The sequence below is a fragment of the Argiope bruennichi genome, chromosome 9 (assembly GCF_947563725.1).
Source record: "Argiope bruennichi chromosome 9, qqArgBrue1.1, whole genome shotgun sequence".
NCBI lineage: Eukaryota > Metazoa > Arthropoda > Arachnida > Araneae > Araneidae > Argiope > Argiope bruennichi.
In genome coordinates, this window is record NC_079159.1 from 111,812,489 (window position 1) to 111,831,343 (window position 18,855).

Below are 18,855 nucleotides of genomic sequence, written 5' to 3' on the forward strand. Positions count from 1 at the left end.
TATACATAATATTTAAAGATTGAAATACATACTTAGTGTAGAATGACCATTTTAAATTAAGGCAGCCGCAGATCAACAATCTTTTTTTCCTGCGCTTTTATTTCTATTTCATAGCTAAATGAAAATGACAAGAATAGAAATACGTGTGAAGAAGGTTATCTGTAGTTACACATTTTTATTTGACTTGTCGTGTTTGTAAAGATTAAGCTTTATTAATGGAATTTTTTATTCACTTTCTGATAAGAAATTTTTCACACTTTTGTATTCTTGATGGCAACACACCATTTCAATATTTTCAGAATTTAATTATGAACTGATAGCTATTAAATTTTGATTCTGTAAGAGTGGCATTATTAGTTAGTGAATGTGAGGAAAAAAATTCTTTTCAAGATTCCATAATATTACAATTAATTATAAATTAAAGAATAAGAAATGGAAAAAAATAATTAAAATATTTCAATTATGTTAATAACAGTGTTATTAAAATAAATAACACTGTTTTTAATGCAGTAATAGAAAAATATTGTTTTTATTAAGTTAATAATTTCTGTGTAGATATTCGCGTATGTGGCAGCAAAGAATTCAAAACACAGCAAGACAACATTCATTTTATTAAAAATGTTTCATGAAGCAAAAATGGGCCATCGATTTGGCAGCAAAACTGATGCAATTCAAATTATACAAGCCAAATTTATTGGAAACTACGCCAAATTTCATTTTCTAGACCGATAAGTTTTCTTACAAAAGCAGTGGATTCCAAATTCGAGCAAAAGAAGTAACGAGAATTCTTAATGACTTAGTTCCATGTTGTTAACGATATCGCAAAGAATCATTCGACCATTCGAAATATTTTGTTATAAAGGATAAAAAAATGAATTGAAAAGTTAATCCCACATTTATATAATCAAAGAGAAGTCAAAACTTGTTTGTACAATGAAAGAAAATTAAACAGAACTTCAATGAGAAAATATGATTAATATAATTGTAGGAAAATTAGGTATATTTCATTATTAAAAGTTGTTTTCTCAAAGAAATGCAGAATAAAATTATAATATGGATTTTCACCGATGTCGGTAAAAAATTTTTCGAAAGATGGTAAAAAAGAAAGAAAAAAAAATCAATTTTATCCCTGTACAAGATCGAAAAATAAACAGAAAACCATCAATTTTTTTATCACAAAAATGGACAACAGTATTATATTTACATTTGCCCAATATCTTGCAAACCGAAATTTATTTTTCATTTCTGGCATTTTGAGGAAATATTCTCTTTCAACATTTGAATATTAAAAAGCAGATTAGAGCGCATAATAATGAAAATAAATAGTGCAAATGTCATTTTCATTGCCGCTATGTCGGGTGGAATGTTATATTATTCATGCATATTTTATTTATTATTACACTGAACTTTGTCACTTTCGCCATTTATACCCTCAAAGTAGGCGGGGCTTGGAAATAAAATAGAGAAGTATAAAATCAATAAAAAGAAATCTATGAGGTTTGTAAACTCATTATCTTTCTTATAAATTAGAAGTGCGATTTAACATGTGGGTTCACCATCCAAACAACTGGCAGTTTTTACAATGTCAGAGAAATGAAAATAAAACAAGTGAATTGAGCAAGATCTCGTTACTTTGCGAATACCCAAATATATTTGGAAACCACTGCTTTCATGCCTTCTTTTAGTTCGATGATATTTCACAACGCAACACTGATGACAAGCAAATGTACATAGAACGATGTTCACAAACATGTATATGTATAAAAAAGAAACTTTACATATTCACACTTCAGAAGCGGGCAATAATTCGGCTGCGAAGTTTTTATGCACTTTCAACTTCAACGTGGAACAAAAAAGTGAAATTTTTTTTTTTCTACAAGCTTCGATACCGAAAGAAAAAGCTGTGAATCTAAAAATTATACGCTACATCCTAGGGACAGGTACCGCCAAATTTTAAAGATAAATAGTCATAATATTGAGAAATACAATTCTGGAGATGACAGCGTCCGCGGGGCTTGGCGAGAAAAATTTGGCGGTAAATCGCCAAATGGTACCCGTCCCTAGAACTGTACCAAATTATACTTTATAAGAGGTTAGCTAATCGACATCCATATCTTTTAAAGTACAGATGTAATACAATTCCTTTTCCTTTGGCTTCTTTCGAAACTTCAGTTTCATAGTTTTCAATAAGGTTTTAACACCTTTTTGGTCGCCAAGCAAAAAATTACAGATGCAGATGCAGTATGATTTTCTTTTCCTACAGAATTTCTTTATATCACCAAGAAAAAAAATATTAGAAAGACTGCATTGCAATCCTTTTAGATTGACGATATTTCTTGACTAGTTTCTTATCTTGGGTTACATTTAACACGATCTTAGTATCATTATCTTATCGCCAAGCAAAATCAAATCGCCAAACAGGAGTATGTTACATCTGAACCACGTTTACCAAATAATGGTCAAACATCATCGAATAGCATTTTGATATATTTTCTTGATAGATACATCTTTTATACCAACTTAGCCTTTTTTCCAAAGATTGCAGGTATTTGAAGAAGTATTTAATTAAAAAAATGTCACATTTATTCTACGCTATTGTTAAAATAAGAAATTAAAGAAAAAAAATGCGTCACTATGTACTTTGCTAAAGTTTCTGATATCAATGTTAAAAACTTGAGATGAATGTATGGCATGGCAGTGTTCTGCATACTTCTGTTTTAAAAAAATCTGAAATAAATAGCTTCAATTAAAATGGCTAGTAAGATACGATTGATAACGTACTTGGAAAAATGGCAGTTATTCATGTAAGATACCTTTAAAGGAAAATAAAAACAAGCCTTCGAAAAACTGTGCACGCTTGCCATCGTGGGTGGCTTAATTTCCAAGCTCGCTAGGTGCTTGTCAACAATAACCAAGATATATTCACCTGCCACAGAGGTCACGTATTTGTACACAAAGATATCGAAGAATAGAAATATAAAATCTCCTTTCCTTCTGCAATACACAAAGCAGATATTTACAGGTATCAGAGTTGATATGACTACACAAATTTTAGCTTTTTTTTTCCCTCTCCTTTCAAATAAAATAATAACTAAATGTATCTCGTCCTAACACTTCGTTTCTCCTAAACACAATCTCAAAAAACATGACCAATATAAGGATACATGCATCATAGGGAAAAAAGAAAGAAAGAAAAAAAAAGATGTATTTTTTGCTAGCATATACTTACACATTCACGTGCCCAAGAAATTATATAAAAAATATTATATAATTTTCAATTATCGAAATATTATTTTAATTGCATAAAAAATTAAAACTAAATTTCCATTTCCTTACATTTTCATGAGGGCTTGAAGTATGACGAACTAACGACCCATTTTTTTGATGGACTAGTGTCCCCTTGTTGTAGTGCTTTTAGACGACCGTCCCTATTCACCTGACGGTAAAACCGGCTTTGCTCAAAAATCTTTTTGACATTGGAATAAGATTTTCCTCCTTCCATTATCCCCCCCCCTCCCTTTCGTCCCAAATCAATCATTTCAATTTAACTTAAATCAGAACCACTAGTGGACAATAAAGTTTATATTCAAATAATTACATCCTGACAGTTGTATAGCTACTTCCAGTTTTTTCATCATCTTAAATTCTAAAGAACCAAGAAATATCCTTCGCTGCAATACATTATCCCCCCCCCCTCCCTTTCGTCCCAAATCAGTCATCTCAATTTAACTTAAAATTAGAAGAGTCGACAACAAGATTCCCGATATCGAGCGAAATTATGTAAGCCCTACATCCTTTGTCCAAGAATGCTAAAACAGTAAGTTTAAATGTTAAATAAAAGAAATTAAAGATTTTTTTTAACCATAATATTGCATCTTCCGCGAATTTTAAGTTAGCGTGAAAATAAAAAAATATAACAGATTTACCCCAATTATATTTATACAAAAAATAATCTTAACTATAATTATATTCACTTCAAAATAGTAAATTATTTAGTACTAGTTTACAATATATGTCTAGAAAAAATTTATAAAATTTCTTTTAACATTCAGCTGGAGTAAAAATTAACAATAAGCTTGTATTAAGGTAGTAATTTTCCGAGCTTATGAGTGCATTATAAATTTTCGAACTAAATAATGATATTTTAACTTACAAATATTTCAACAATTATAATAGGACACATTGGCGTAAGTTTTAAATTAATTTCCAACTGAATACGAATTAAAATCAAAACGCCTGCAGCCAAATAACTCTATGGAAGTAAGAAATTCGTAAAAATATTGCATAGGTATTAAAAACTCGCTGAAAGTGATTTCTAATCAATAACTGATCTGGGATGTTATCTTACATTAAGCTTAAATAAGCTCGAAAACTATTATTTTTGGAGGAGTACGAATTTTATATATCAAATGAAAAAAATGATCTGTTTATTAAAAATATTAATGACTCGAGCTTACTTATGCAGGTAAAAGTTTAAGTATGCTTTGATGCATTTTTAAAACCCCAAAGAAATAATGTTCTTGAGAAATTTTTGAATCAGGAAGTATAAGAAAAATACGAGACATAATTCAATCATTTCATATATATCATGTGAATACAATATGTATTTAGTATTTTAATTATCACAATTATTTAAATAACTTAAAAGGAGATATAAATTTTCTCCTAAATAAAAGAATAGAATAAAGAAGCGATTATTATCCAAGAAAGAAATATTTATTACTATTATTTAATAAACGATTAATAGAAGTATTTTTTCTGACAGGGAATATCGAGTGTTTTTCGACAAACTCTGATACCTGTAATCGACTATCAAACTACTAATCGTCTTATAATTACAAATTTGTACGTGTAGTGCTCATTTAATGTTTGGAGATAAAGTCTATATTACATACAAGGGCAGATTTACACTGGGCTTCATACAACATACAGCACCATCAATCAAAATCAACACTGGGGAAAAAAGACCAACTGAAATTTTATAACGAAACTGAAAATGCCAACAGCACTGATATAAAAATTCTTAAACCCGGCACTTTTCTGTTAATTCTACATTTGTCAATTTCTTCAAAGTTATGCAAGTAAAGTGTAGTTTTGTGTAATACATGGTTGCTATACATTTCGGATTCAAGCCCAATTTTGACAACTCCAATAATTGTGGGAAAATTTTTAGTCTCACCTTTTTTGCTGGGCAATAATAGCTACCGAGTTAACGGAAAAGTACCGAAATCTTAATCTGACTTTTGCCAAAATAAAATGATATTATGAATAAAATTAAAAGAAAAGTTCGAAAACTATCTGAATTAAAAAAAATAATTATGATTATGGAAAAAAATAAGAAAATCCTTACTCAAAGTTTTAATGAATCGAAGCAATATTATACATCACACACATTACCATTATTTACACCATTGTTTAAGCTACTAAGAGCCACATTTATAAGTTCAGCTGCAGATACATATTTCCATCAAGTTAAACTATTTAGATTTTTTTATGGCACTTGTATATACCAAATATAATGGGAAAAGGAGAGAAGAGAAATCCAATACAGTTCGGAGATTAAATGGAGAAAAATATAGAATTCAGTGTACCCATTCCGCCAAGTCCTCTCATAAGAGAGAGCATCTTATTTCTTGGCACTAGGATGAATTGGTGCACCCTGGCAATGGAGGGATTCGAGATTGCCATTGAAAATGAATCTAAATTTTATTAATGTCATCTTAGAAAACAAATAAGAATGCTTTAAGAAAGAAAACAATAATTATTTGTACTTTTTTCATGGTTTTGTACTTCACAACTAAGTCTTTAATATGAGGTATTCATGAAAGAGTCAATGTAACAATGTCAAAATTCTTAATTTGAAACCACTTAAGGGGAGGTATAACATGAGAGAAAGCACTGAAAGCACTTCATTTGCGACAGGCACTGTTATAGCATCAACCTCAGTAATCTCAAGTTGTGAAGCTTGAAATCACCGCCAAATTTGTGGCGTATAATTACATTAACCGGACACTTGTGCACATTTCGTGGCGAGGGCAGTAACTGAAAAGGGATTTCTCGAGCCAAAATTTATGATGTAGGTTTTAAGGAAAATTACATTACAAAAATATCTATACCTGCAATCTTTGCTTTTTCTTTCGGTATACAACATAGTGCTAGCTTTTATTATGAAGCAATTAAATAACATGAAGTTGAAAAAACTCACGAATATTTAAAATCTTAATGATATTTCTAATGAAATATTATCATGGTTTTTTAGGGCAATCATGCAAAGCGGATAAAAAAACATTCATAGAAATTATCATATACAATTTTCATACTAATTCTTTTATACAAACAAGAAATAATCCACAACCTATATCCTAAAAAAAAAATCATCTCATCAGGTAACAAGTAACATATTTCAATGATTCCATTTAACAAGAGCTAATAGCAATAGAATGAAACAAAAAAAAGTAATTTGAATTTAAAAAAAAAAGAAAAACATGGACCCAGTACAATAACAACTCATTGCACATCGCCTTGTAATAATATTCCAATACAAAATAGCGAACAATAGTAATGATTTATAATAATTTTTAAAAAAAGGCATATTTTTCCACAAAAAGAAATATATTATTTGATGTAACACAAATAGCATAAAGTAACTTTAACTTTCAAACAATTTCTTTGAAGAAAATAGCATAAATACACATTATATCAAAATATAAAGAATTAAATTAATGATCCAGAAGTAAACCAGTGATTCTCAACACTTAATGATTGGCTTAATTTACAGGTTGCCAAAGGAAAAAAATTATAATTATTTTAGGCAGGTAGAAAACAATTAAAAAATATTAAATAAGGAAAAAAAATCATTCCACACAATAAGAAATGTGGCAAGATAAAAATTAAAAGTCTGAAAGGTGTTTCATCTTATAGCTTTCAGGAATATATCAATAGCATAATAATACATTAAAAAAATTAATTTACGCGAAACCATTTGTAGTTTTCATGTCTTATCAATTTCACCTAATCAGTCTGCCTTAACAGTGGAGCTAGACACAAACAAGATGTTTTCACTGCCAACTCAGAAAACTATTGCTATTCTTTTTTTTCCCTTGTGTAACAGTTAACATTGAATTTTCGAGTCCAATTCAAATAGTGGCGATTATTTTCTTTTTAGCTAAGCCACAGGATACAGGTGTGAACAATTGAGAACCACTGTTTTTAAAGTTATAAAGACAGGGCTTCTTAAAATGTAGTTTCTTTTAGATTAAATGTAGTTTCTTTTAGCATTTGTAAGCAATTATTTTTGAAAAACTGAACCTTATTTCCATTATTTCCTTAAAATTTTCAAACAATTATTTCAAAAAACGAACAATCCTTCTTTATCAATTAATAATTACTATATCATTTCATTCATCTTCTGTTTTTGGGGCTGAAAAACTTGAAAGCATTTCAAAGAGGTATGAAATGCTTTCCTTCTAGGAAAACGCTTATGAGTGTAAGGAAAAAAAACTTTAAGAAGCCCTGTAACAACAGTTATTTTCTTAAGAAACAAATTAATGTAATTTTTGTTTGTTCAAAAATAGAACGAGGATTTAGCTAAACTGTAAGAAAATGGGATGTATTGTTTTATTTCTGAGAATAAAAATCTTGCAAACGGTAAAAGAAATTTTAGAGTCTAAATCTAAAAATTTTGCTACTAAACAAACCTTGCTTTTATTTAATTTAAAGAAGAAAGGTTCTGTAAGTTTTAACCCATGCTATAATACACAGTACAGCATAGAAGTAGGATGTATTTTGTGCGCTTTATATTTCCTTCGAACAACACATCGGATTCTCGCAATTGAAAGGTAAGAGTTGGTTCCAATGTAACTGGTGAAATTAAAAGTAGCATAGAATGCGTAATATTATTTAAAATAGAACATCATATCGAGAGTGGAAAAAATAATTTTTCGATACATTATACTAATAAACTACTTAACATCATCACAAACACCGCGGGTAGCCTCGTGTTAATACAATTATCACAATCCATATCGCAATAATCACATCAGCCGTAAATATTTAAGAAAATAAGCATTTCGAAATTTAATTCAATGTAGTTATCACATTTCAATCAGCCCTTTCACATACTGGGATGAGGCCGAATCGTTTCGAGATTAAAAGATCGTTAATTTGTTTCAAGTTGAGAATTTTTTAAAAAGTCGTTAACCAGTTCTTTGTATACGCAACGGAAAATGTGATTAAGCCAGTGGTTAGGTATAATGATCGGTGATTATTTATTAATCACTATTAAACTTAGAGATGATTACAAACAATCACCGGTAATTATACATAGTCACCATTTTATTACATTTACTGTAACATATATAAGACGCTCTTTTTCTTTAAAAAAAGTGATATTTTCCACGAAAAGGATTCAAACTAAACTAAATTCCAGTTCTTTGATTTCATTTTATTTGCAAATAACAATTTAAAAATTGTGAAATATGCTATGTTTTTTTTACATGTACTTTCTAACGAGGCCTGTTTAGAGAAAAATCGGAGAGATATTGCATTCAAATCCAAAGCATCGTTGATTTAAGGATTAGCATCAGAGCTTCTTAAATTCCGGATCATATTACGTTGAAAAGTTCAAATTCTTCACTATTACTAAGTAAGAAAAATTTCTACTTAAAATGTAATTCAAAGATTGGAACATTTAGATGGTTGATAGAAGAATGTGACAATTCTCATTTTGTTAACAAGAACAATCAAAAACCTTATATATGCAAAACATAAACAAATTTTTCAGCAAAAACAGATTGTATCAGTAACAAATGCTCTCCTTTATTATCATCTACTTTTATTCGTATTTAACACCACCAAATTTTTAACATTTCATTTGAATAATTTCGTTATTAATAAAATATTTATTACAAATGAAACTTTTTTCCTTCTAAATAATTACATTTTAAATTTATATATTTGTTGCATTTTATACACATGTACTTCATCGATTTATGATATAACTTTTTATTATATATATATATATATATATTTACTTTATACATATGAATCAATCAATATTTTCGCTATCCTTTTATTATATTTCCGAAATTTCTGAATTAAACTCATATTTGAGCTAAAAATCTTTTACAAGCAGTCATTCGTAAACTTTGTTTACGAATAATTGTTCTTAATGATATGAAGGGATATTCTTAAGAATTTTTTTTTTCTGAATATCAAATATAAGGATTCCATTCCAAAAAATAATAAATACTTAACATTCTTTATTCAATGTATTTGATTAACATTCCATTACATTGCAATTCTTTTAAAGCTATTTAACTATTGTAGTCACATCAGACGTTAACAATTGCAAAACATTGAAAATCATTACTGGGTCATTAGGAACTTTATAGAAATTAGTATTTTCAACATCACTGAGATTAAACATACCACATTTTTGACTGTGAAATCTAATTCTGATTTTTAAATCTAAAGAGGCCTAACATTTCTTGTGTCGGATGCTTACAACATTCTATACAAAAAGAGAATTCAAAATCTGAACTTTCCAAATCTAATTTCATTTTTGAAGTTATCCATATGATTACTATTTAGAGTTTCGAGAAAAAACTCATAAGAGAATTATTATAGTGAAATTTCCATAACAGATTTGGAAAGCTATTAAAGATTAAATGGCCACCTGTTGTAAATTCCGAATGATGATGACTAGTCAAGAAGATAATCTTTTGCAACAAATGAAATGGACATAGACTGGAAAGCGTATATTGTACATATGCGATGCAAAGACAACTATGCTGCATTTTTATACCCATGAGGGAAGTAAAAATTATTATTATTATTATAATAAAAGCACATAATCAACACTGTTTTATAGTTTCTAATTTAAAATTCATATAAAAAGCAACAAGATATTATTCATTTATACTTTAAGGTACATACAAGGTCTTTTGCATATTCACGAATAACAAGCATATATTGATATACCCACACTAAGTATTATAGATATAATAAGAATGGTTCCATAATTATTACAACAGTCAACAATATTTCTGAATCATTTTTTATAAAAGCTGAATAGTTCAGAGAAATTGATATTTTAAAGATTTATTTACAGATGCATTTTAGTTTTCAAATAAAAAAAATATATCGAATATAGGAGGGAAAAGGAATTGGGAGAGAAAAAATGAAAACTTGACTTATTTTAAGAAAATTTAGGGAACGCATGGAAATAAAATTTTCCAAGCAAATAAAAATCATTGAAGATAGAGAAAAAAAAATGCATTTGGCATGGAAATATAAATTCAATTCCATTTCAAAATATCCCTTGATAAATAATTCACATTTAAGTCTTCCTATAGAAAACAACTCTCCTACAGCTAGACTGTAGATGAAAAGTTATGTTGATGCATGGTATTCATCTTACTGAGGGTGTAAGTCCCGATTGCATTAGGTCCTATTATCGAACAGAGACTCTAAAAATCTTACGATTATAATAGCGTGAAGTAAAGTCTTATCATTAAACCATGCATGTACCCAATCCGATAGGCGACCAGCATGAATTCGAAGCATTTTTTGTTCCAATCTTCCCATTCATGACTTTCCAGCCAAATTCAAAGATCCGTTTTAGTATAATTAAAAGAAATTTTATTATTAAAACATGGAATTAACTAACAGAATATAAAAAAATTTGATAGATCAGCATTCAAATTTCATTTGTTGACTGTACGAAAAGATTTCAATATACATCACAGAAATTAATATCTTTGGCAAGTTTTTTTTTAATAACAAAGAGCAGGCAAATTATTTAAGTTATATACATACATACATAATATCAATACAGAACAAAACAAACATTTGACAAAATGATACACATGGATGACTTCGTATTTTTTTTTCACAAGAAAAAAAAATTAATGGAACGGCCGACAACTGATGCTGGAGGTGATTCTATTTACAGGGCAAATTCCAGAGGAAAGTCAATGATTTGTGTAATGATCATCCAAAATGATAAAAAGAGATGATTTTTTTAACATTATCTGATACCATGTACATTTGTACGCACTTATAAAACATAATTTTCATTAAAAAAACTAAACTTCAGGATATAATGTTTAGAATTTTCCTTTTTTATTTTCTTTAAACTAATTAACCTTCGAAAATTCTAATCATGAATTTCAAACATTTTCTAAGGGAAGAAATGTTAAGAAGATAAAAAGTTTATCAGACTCGAAGAAAGAGCACCACATGTTAAAAAGTTTTATAAAAACACATTTGTTTGTTGTTTTTTTTTTTAGAAAATAAGAATTTTAATCTTACGGTTGAAAAAGCTGGATGACGTTAATAGTTAAAAATCTAACTGATAAATTTTTTTTCCCTATCGATATTGGAAAGAGTACTAATCAATTTCGCGAGTGGCTTAACAACTATAAGAATAGGTACACACAGTATAAGAACACCAGACAGAATCTGCAATCGCGAGAGACTTTCCTATACGTAATTGTTCACTTAATTAAGTTTTTCTACTCAATCACAGAATAGCACCATTATTTCACAATGATTATTTTTTGTTTTACTCATTGTGAAAATGCGAGATGGATTCTTTATACATGAAAAAAATGTCCGCAGATGGGGAAGATGCAACACACTTTTATCGCAGTGTCCACTAGTTGAAGCACAACGCAAATTTTTGAAGATCAGTTTCTTCGATTGGAACCGAAAAAAAAATGTGAACACTAAAACGCCACTTCAATACATTAATTAGCTGCAATTCCATTTGGGAAAAGTTCACCCCCCTGGCATCGCTGACCATCCTTGTCGGTAATAAAGAAATGCAATAAAAAAAACAGCTTTTATCGGATCAGTAAGTATTACCGATTCGTCCGTCGGAGCAAGCCCCGCTAAGGTAGCAAAAAAAAAAAAAAAATAAATGGAGTCATTTAAATTCAGTGAAATGCTCTTCGGGTGCTGCCGAAAACTTGACTGCAATGATGAGTTTTCCTAGAGCTGGAGAGCTCATGGTCAGATCTTCATGTCCTTTTGTACTCCGAGTGCCGCTAATGTCTTTTTGATGCGAAGCGCCGTTAGACGAGCGGCAGCGTTCTGGTACCAGCACTCTTTCATTATTTTAGACATTACTCGTAGGCTCTGGGGAAAGAAACATAAATAAATAAACAATTCTCCACAAAATTGAACAATAATTACACGTTATTTAATATAATGTCTTTGTAAATGCATGAAGCGAATGGCAAGCTTTGGATGCTGTGACGTCTTTTGAATTAACTGTCAATAACTTAATTAGTTCCATGAATTTGAAAATTGTGTGAGTACTACTGTTTCACCACCCACTATGTAATCTGGCCGGCAAGAACTTAATATTTCTTTCACAGCTCGAAAGAGCTACTTCTACTTTTTCTGTCAATCTTTTTTTTTTTTTTTTTTCTTTTTGTATTAAAAAAAATATACTCTTGTTCTTGTTAAAAATGGCGCTGCTGCGTTTCTTCAAGCTCTGAACATTTTAAGTGCAAGAATCATTCCATACCCCACAACAGTATGAAATGTTCAGTACACTGAGCAGTTATGCATCTCAGTGTAATTTTTATTATTTTTTTTAATTTAAAGTAACAATTACTTAAAGTAAATTCATAATCACATTTTTTATTGGATGTAGGAAAATTTTTAATAACGAAATGTTAACTTTATTAAATTGTTTAACTCAGCAATTATTAATTCAGAATTAATTAACAAAACGGAGGTTGGACAATAAAAAAAAAAGGCTTAAAGTAATAAGCTAATATAAATATGCATGCAGTATGTAGAAATTGTTTTTGAATTTATTCGCAAAAAAAAATCTTACTCCTTTCATATTTGTTAAAAATTACATCCAATAAAAATTTATTCATTTTGAAGTATGAATTACAAAAGAGTTAGTAAAAAAAATGGGGGGGGGGTGTATTTTAAAAACCCGGTAACATAGGAGCTAATCCAAGATGTCTAATTATTTCAGTGATTTCTGATATCATCTGACGACTGTCGTGTTCAACTTTTTTTAAAAAAAATTATTCTACAATGTATTCAAAATGCTTCTCTTCATGGACGGACTTCATGCAAACAGGCATTGAAACCAAACAACAGCCATATTTTTGATGTTTTTCCAAGTCAACTAATTTTGCCAAAGAAATTTGACGGTTTTAAATATCTTGAGAAGTAAATTGTAGAGTATTAAGTAATCAAAATCTTGAATGAAATTATAAACGTCATCTTTCTTATTAAATTCTGAGCTAACTTATGTCGTTGCTTATTTCAAAATCAATATTTAGTTATCTTTTTGTTGTTGTTGAAACACTCATCGCTTTTCTCAAAGTGAAGAAACTGCGCAAGGTCCATAGGCTATATTTCGCCTTTCAATCATGTTTTCAGACACAATGGCGGAAATTTCCATAACACTACATCAATTATATTTTTTATATGATACATCAGTTTTTTTATTGGTCAGTTGAAATCAAAACAGAATTATTCATTTTTATATCTAATTAAGTAAGAAATGTTTCCGATTTCCTTACAATTAATCGAATCCACATTTATTTAATTTGTATTTAAAAAAAAAAGAGTTATTGTTCGTAAATGTTTGTAAAAATGAATTTCGATGGAAAAAAATTTTTTTTACCTCTTGCGACTGCCACCTGTTTGGGCATGGTGGTCTCAATTTTGCATCGCAAATGACTTTTCGCATCTCTTCGACGCTAGGATCTGAAGGAACCATGTCATAGTAGGGAAGTTGGTATTCTTCGTAAATTCCTGCCAAATTAAAGAAAAAATATTAATTGTTAATTCAAATAATGCATTACATTTCGTTCCACAGATAAGAGCAAAAATATCACACATAATATTAATTCTGGTCAAAGAAAGCAGCTGTGGGAGAGACGTAAATTGCTCTGGGATCATAAAAGCAATCAAATCTGTAAAAAAAGTTTTAGAGCTAAAAGATTCTGAAAAATCAACAGTTAGCACAAGATACTGCTGAAATGTTGAGCGGTTCCAACAGAAGCCATATAACGGCGATAAGCAATAGCTATCATTAATTTCACAGTGGAATAAAGTAAAAATGGTAGAATGACGATATTGAAATACTGCAAAGAGTCAGCTAATTAAAATTTCTCAAGTTCAATTTTAGGTCTTTTAAAAAAAACCCCAGAAAAACAGGGACACCAACAATAAGATCGAGTATGTTCCAAAAATGATTAGTTTTGCTGTAGATCCAAAGTTCTGAAAATCAATCGTAACATCAAATTTCAAATAATTTATACAGCATTAACATAAAAATTATAACATTTTGTGGACGGCCGGCCGGATGGTAAAGAGTTTTAATGCACTGCACAGTTTACTCACCATCCACATTGCACCTCCTAGCTATTTCCCACAGGACTAGACCATAGGCATATATATCTACTCTTTTGAAGGAATCGAACTGGTTGAGGTTAATGGTGTTGTCCAGCACTTCAGGCGCCAGATACCTCACCGTGCCCACCCTCGGGTTGGGGGCGATGTCCACAGTGCAGGTGGAGGAATCATAGCGCACCGCCATGCCCAGGTCGGCAATGGCGCACGTGCCGTCGCGCTTGACCAGAATGTTCTTGCTTTTAAGGTCTCGGTGTGCGATGGCTGGCTTACCTGCAACGAAATATCAAATGGTAAAGAAATATAATAAGAAAATATACGAGGGAGTATCAAAATTTTAAACACTAATTCTAAAACGTGCCAGTATATAATTACGACAAAGTCGCAAACAAATCACGGAAAGCAAAAACGTGCATATTTAGTGAGTCAAACTAACAAAGCCTTTGTTACCATATGTATTACAACTTGTGCGATCTTAGAAAACGCACACTTGAATCAAGATAGAACGTGAAATTTTGTGTGAAATTAAATAAATCTGCCAAAGAGATATTGCACAAAATGCAAAAAATATATGGCAATGCTGCCTTGAACCGTGTAAATTATTTTCAGTGGTGTGCGCGCAACAACAGTACTAGTGATTATTTATTTTTACTACTAAGGAAATGTGCTAAATCATAAAATATCTGTCAAATTTACCAGTTAGTTTACAAAATCCTTAACTCATAATGAGGAATGTCATAAATATTTTTAAAATAAAAATCAAACAAAAAGTTTTAAAAAAATATTCACTTAAGAAAATGAAATTTCAGTTCTGAACTTATTACATTCTTCCTTAAGAGTTGAACTTATAAGCTAACATTGGGGATTTTATAAACTAACCGATAAATACTCAATTTATCACATTTACGAAGTTTAATGGAGATTATGAATAATTCCTAGTCATTGCACATAGTCACCAGTTACCGCAACATCCTTAATGAGGATAAAAATTCCTACCTTGGGTTCCAAGGATTTCCAAGTGTAAATGAGCAAGACCATTCGCTATGGATAAAGCCATTGTGTACATGGTGGCAACATCTACTGTTGTTTTACTGAGGTAATCGAATAAGGAACCATTGGGATGATAGTCTGTCACCAACCACAGCTGCGTCCATGTGCCGTTATCTGCAAAAAATACCCGAATGAATACTTGCGATGAAAGAAGGTGAACGTATATAAGAGATATCTTAAAACGCGCGTTTAGAATAATAATCTTTAACATAAATATCTTAAAATAAGGGAACGTTTATATTCTGTGAAGCAGATGATATTTAATGATGATACTGAATTTTATTTGATAAATTCTTTTTTCAATAGTCGTGAAGTAGGAAGCATGGAATATCTTTATAAAAATCATCAACAGCGAAAATTTGAATTGAGAAATACTTAGAGAATTAGAATTGAGAAATTAAATACTTAGACTTTTTAAAATAAACTTTAAAAAAGACTTTTGAAAACTTTTTAAAATAACTCGAGACTTGATTAAAAAAAAGTTATGCTAAGGCATTAAAAGAGACATAATTAATATCGATCTTCACGTTTATTATTAAAAAATGAAGCCTTTTGTGCTTCTTAATAAAGTAGAGAAAATTTCATGTTGGACGCTCTCCTTTAATTCAATTTAAAACTAAAACTTAATACAGATCTACATACAAATGATGAACAACGAAAATTCATTTATTTAAATTATTGCAGATTGAATGTAATTTCATCGATCGAATTAATCCAAAATTGGATGCATATCTACAAATCTGGCGACAAAATTGGATGCCAAATTTCAAATTTGATCCTTCAACCTCACTGTGTTTTTGAGTTATCGTGTTTCCAAGTCTACAGGCAGATATACATACTGAAGAATTTTGCAGAACATTTGACAGAAATGTAGTACAATTTTGGTATGAAGACCATGTAGCAATTTTTATACAGTTCACCTTTATATCCCTTCATCTCCCACAGCTTCAAGGTGGTTTATACAAATTAACTCTAGTTAATTAACTGACTTGAGGTTGAACGCTTTCATGATTACAACATTTTCTCCTTCTAAACTTCAGATTCGAGAAAGCGATAAATTAAAATCTTAGAAACGAGAACATGCCTATTATGGTACCTTAAAGCCATCTAATACAGCAGAATCAATGAATGAAGAACAAAATTCATCATAGATTATAAGTAAAAGTAAGCTGCCAATAGCAGAAAGATATTTCGATTCTAGAAAAGGGAAAATGCTCCATTTTCCAAAATCTTTGTAAGAAAATTTCAACTCTTATCGCTTTTTCACCATTAGAGGAAAACGCAAATTTTGTCAAATATAGCTAGAAATAAAAGTCAAAGATTTATTTATATGGTAAATAATCTGGAAATAAGGGCAACTGAAAACATACTGCCCTCTAAAGCATATCGTAATACTCATTTTATTAATCTTTACGCACCCATCTATATATTTTTGGGCAGTTTAGTTTGCTAAATGTAAATCAAATAAGATTTTTCAAGAATCTTTCTTATTTCAATCACATAAAGGTGAGTATCCACATTTAAAAAAACTTGTATAATGGATCAGCATTATTTTAATTGTATAAGAACTACCTCATTTTTTTAATGAAAAATCATAGTACAAAGACCCTAATTTGACCTATATAAGGTACAGTATTACTGAATTTCTTCGAATTCGTCTGGGCCCAAACAAATCCTTTTTTTTTTTTTTTTTCCTCGTGAAATTGGAAACGGATGAACGCAATGTTCTCTACGATTAATACGAAGGAAAGTCAAGATCAAAGACGAAAATTGTTTGCACAACATGGATTTATTATCGAAATAGTTTTAATTTAGTTTAGTTTAGTTACATTAACGTCCCCTTTTAAAGAAACACTAGGGCTATTTTGGAATGGATCTCGTAATTTTGAATCACGGTCAGATGACACGACACTAGGGCTGGCACCTCCTCTCCAAACATCCGCACCCCACCAGCGGGAGGACATTTGGACCTGACGGATTTAATGTGCACCAGACCCGCTTACACGACAGTTCTTCGGGGAATCGGGTCTCTAACTTGGAACCCACCAGACCCAAAGATGAGATCTTACCACCAGGCCACCGCGGTCTAAATTGTTTGCTGAATGACATTTTGTTATCGAAATAACACATAAGTGGCAGAGAATGGCTCTTTGCTTATGGCATTTTTCTTATTGCAAAAATACATAAAAAAATGAGCCACCCTCAGAATAGTAGATGGATAGATTTGTTTAAGAAATACATGCAGCGACAGGAAGTTTTTTCGCTTATAGAGTTAAGGTTCATTTCCCCTCTGAGCTTCCATTTTTGATTTTTGGTGTTCAGTACTCACCTTTCCGGTCGGCTGCGATGAAACCAAGTATGTTCTCGTGACGCAGCATGACCGTTTCGTATACTTCCACCTCCCTCTCCCACGATTTGTCGTCCCTCGTAGAGAAGATCTTGACAGCGCAGAAGTCGCAGTAGTACGAACCCTTCCACACCTCACCATACCTGCCTTTGCCGACGCATTCAACCAAGGTGACTTTGCGAGCTATACTGCGCTGGACGAGGAGCGGGACACCTGAAAAGAAAATAACAATAATAATAATAAAAGTTCAACACAATAATTTGGATTATAGAGTAATATTTGAGTTAAAGAAATGACAATGATGATTCCCAGCAGGAAAGGTGTTTCGAGTTTAGAGTCTTAACTTCGATCTTTTGGGTGACCTACATACTGCTATTTTAGACGCATTCATTGTCAGCAAAGAGAAAGATAATAGAACAAAAAGTAAAAGACGTAATAATTGCCAAAAGCGAAAATATTAAAAAGTAGATTTTTTTTTTTTTTTTTTTGTACATATAAGGTACTTAGAATGCTTTAACATCTCAATTCGATGCTTTTTTTTTTCTCACTTGATGATGGAAACATAACAATGATGGAAATAATGTTCACAAACAATTGAAGTATGTTGGGCGTTCCATCGTTCACCAATTCAGACTGCAGGAACGTTCACACTAGGCACCTCTTTATATGTTTAAAAAAATAATTTAGAGGCTATTAGGCACTTTTCATATTTACCACGTTTTGCTCCAGCTCATTTGATACTCTAACATGAAAAACACCGTAGAATCTTTTTCAGCACTCTCACCACTTACCACTTTGAGTCCTATTATTCTTGACAGACAGTATAAGAAAAATAGTTGACTCGACAGTATAAGAAAGGTAACTGAAAGACAGAAAACTGGATTCCCAGCATTGTTCCAAATCTTCATTGTCCTACTTATCCCGTCTGAAGCATTGGGCAGTTCTTATTTCATTTTCCCGCATCGCAAGCGAAGAAAAATTGCTTAATAAATTTTTATGCATTTAAATTAAGACTTTTATTTGATAAAATAAATCAAAGTCCGACAAGTTCTGGAATCGCGGCGGTC

At 30.7% G+C, this 18,855-nt stretch overlaps 1 protein-coding gene across 9 annotated transcripts in view; it reads right to left on the reverse strand.

The window, feature by feature from the left end:
- Window positions 1-598: 598 nt before the first annotated feature.
- Window positions 599-18,855, reverse strand: part of LOC129983793 (TGF-beta receptor type-1-like) — an 804,684-nt gene continuing 786,427 nt past the window's right edge. For all 9 annotated transcript variants that reach the window (XM_056093422.1, XM_056093428.1, XM_056093426.1 and 6 more), the window contains 5 exons: window positions 17,771-18,001; window positions 15,388-15,555; window positions 14,383-14,664; window positions 13,661-13,791; window positions 599-12,141 (listed from right to left, as the gene is read on the reverse strand). In XM_056093422.1, the coding sequence (XP_055949397.1) occupies window positions 12,016-12,141; window positions 13,661-13,791; window positions 14,383-14,664; window positions 15,388-15,555; window positions 17,771-18,001 (938 nt within the window). In that variant the 3' untranslated portion in view covers window positions 599-12,015. The remainder of the gene's footprint in view (window positions 12,142-13,660; window positions 13,792-14,382; window positions 14,665-15,387; window positions 15,556-17,770; window positions 18,002-18,855) is intronic.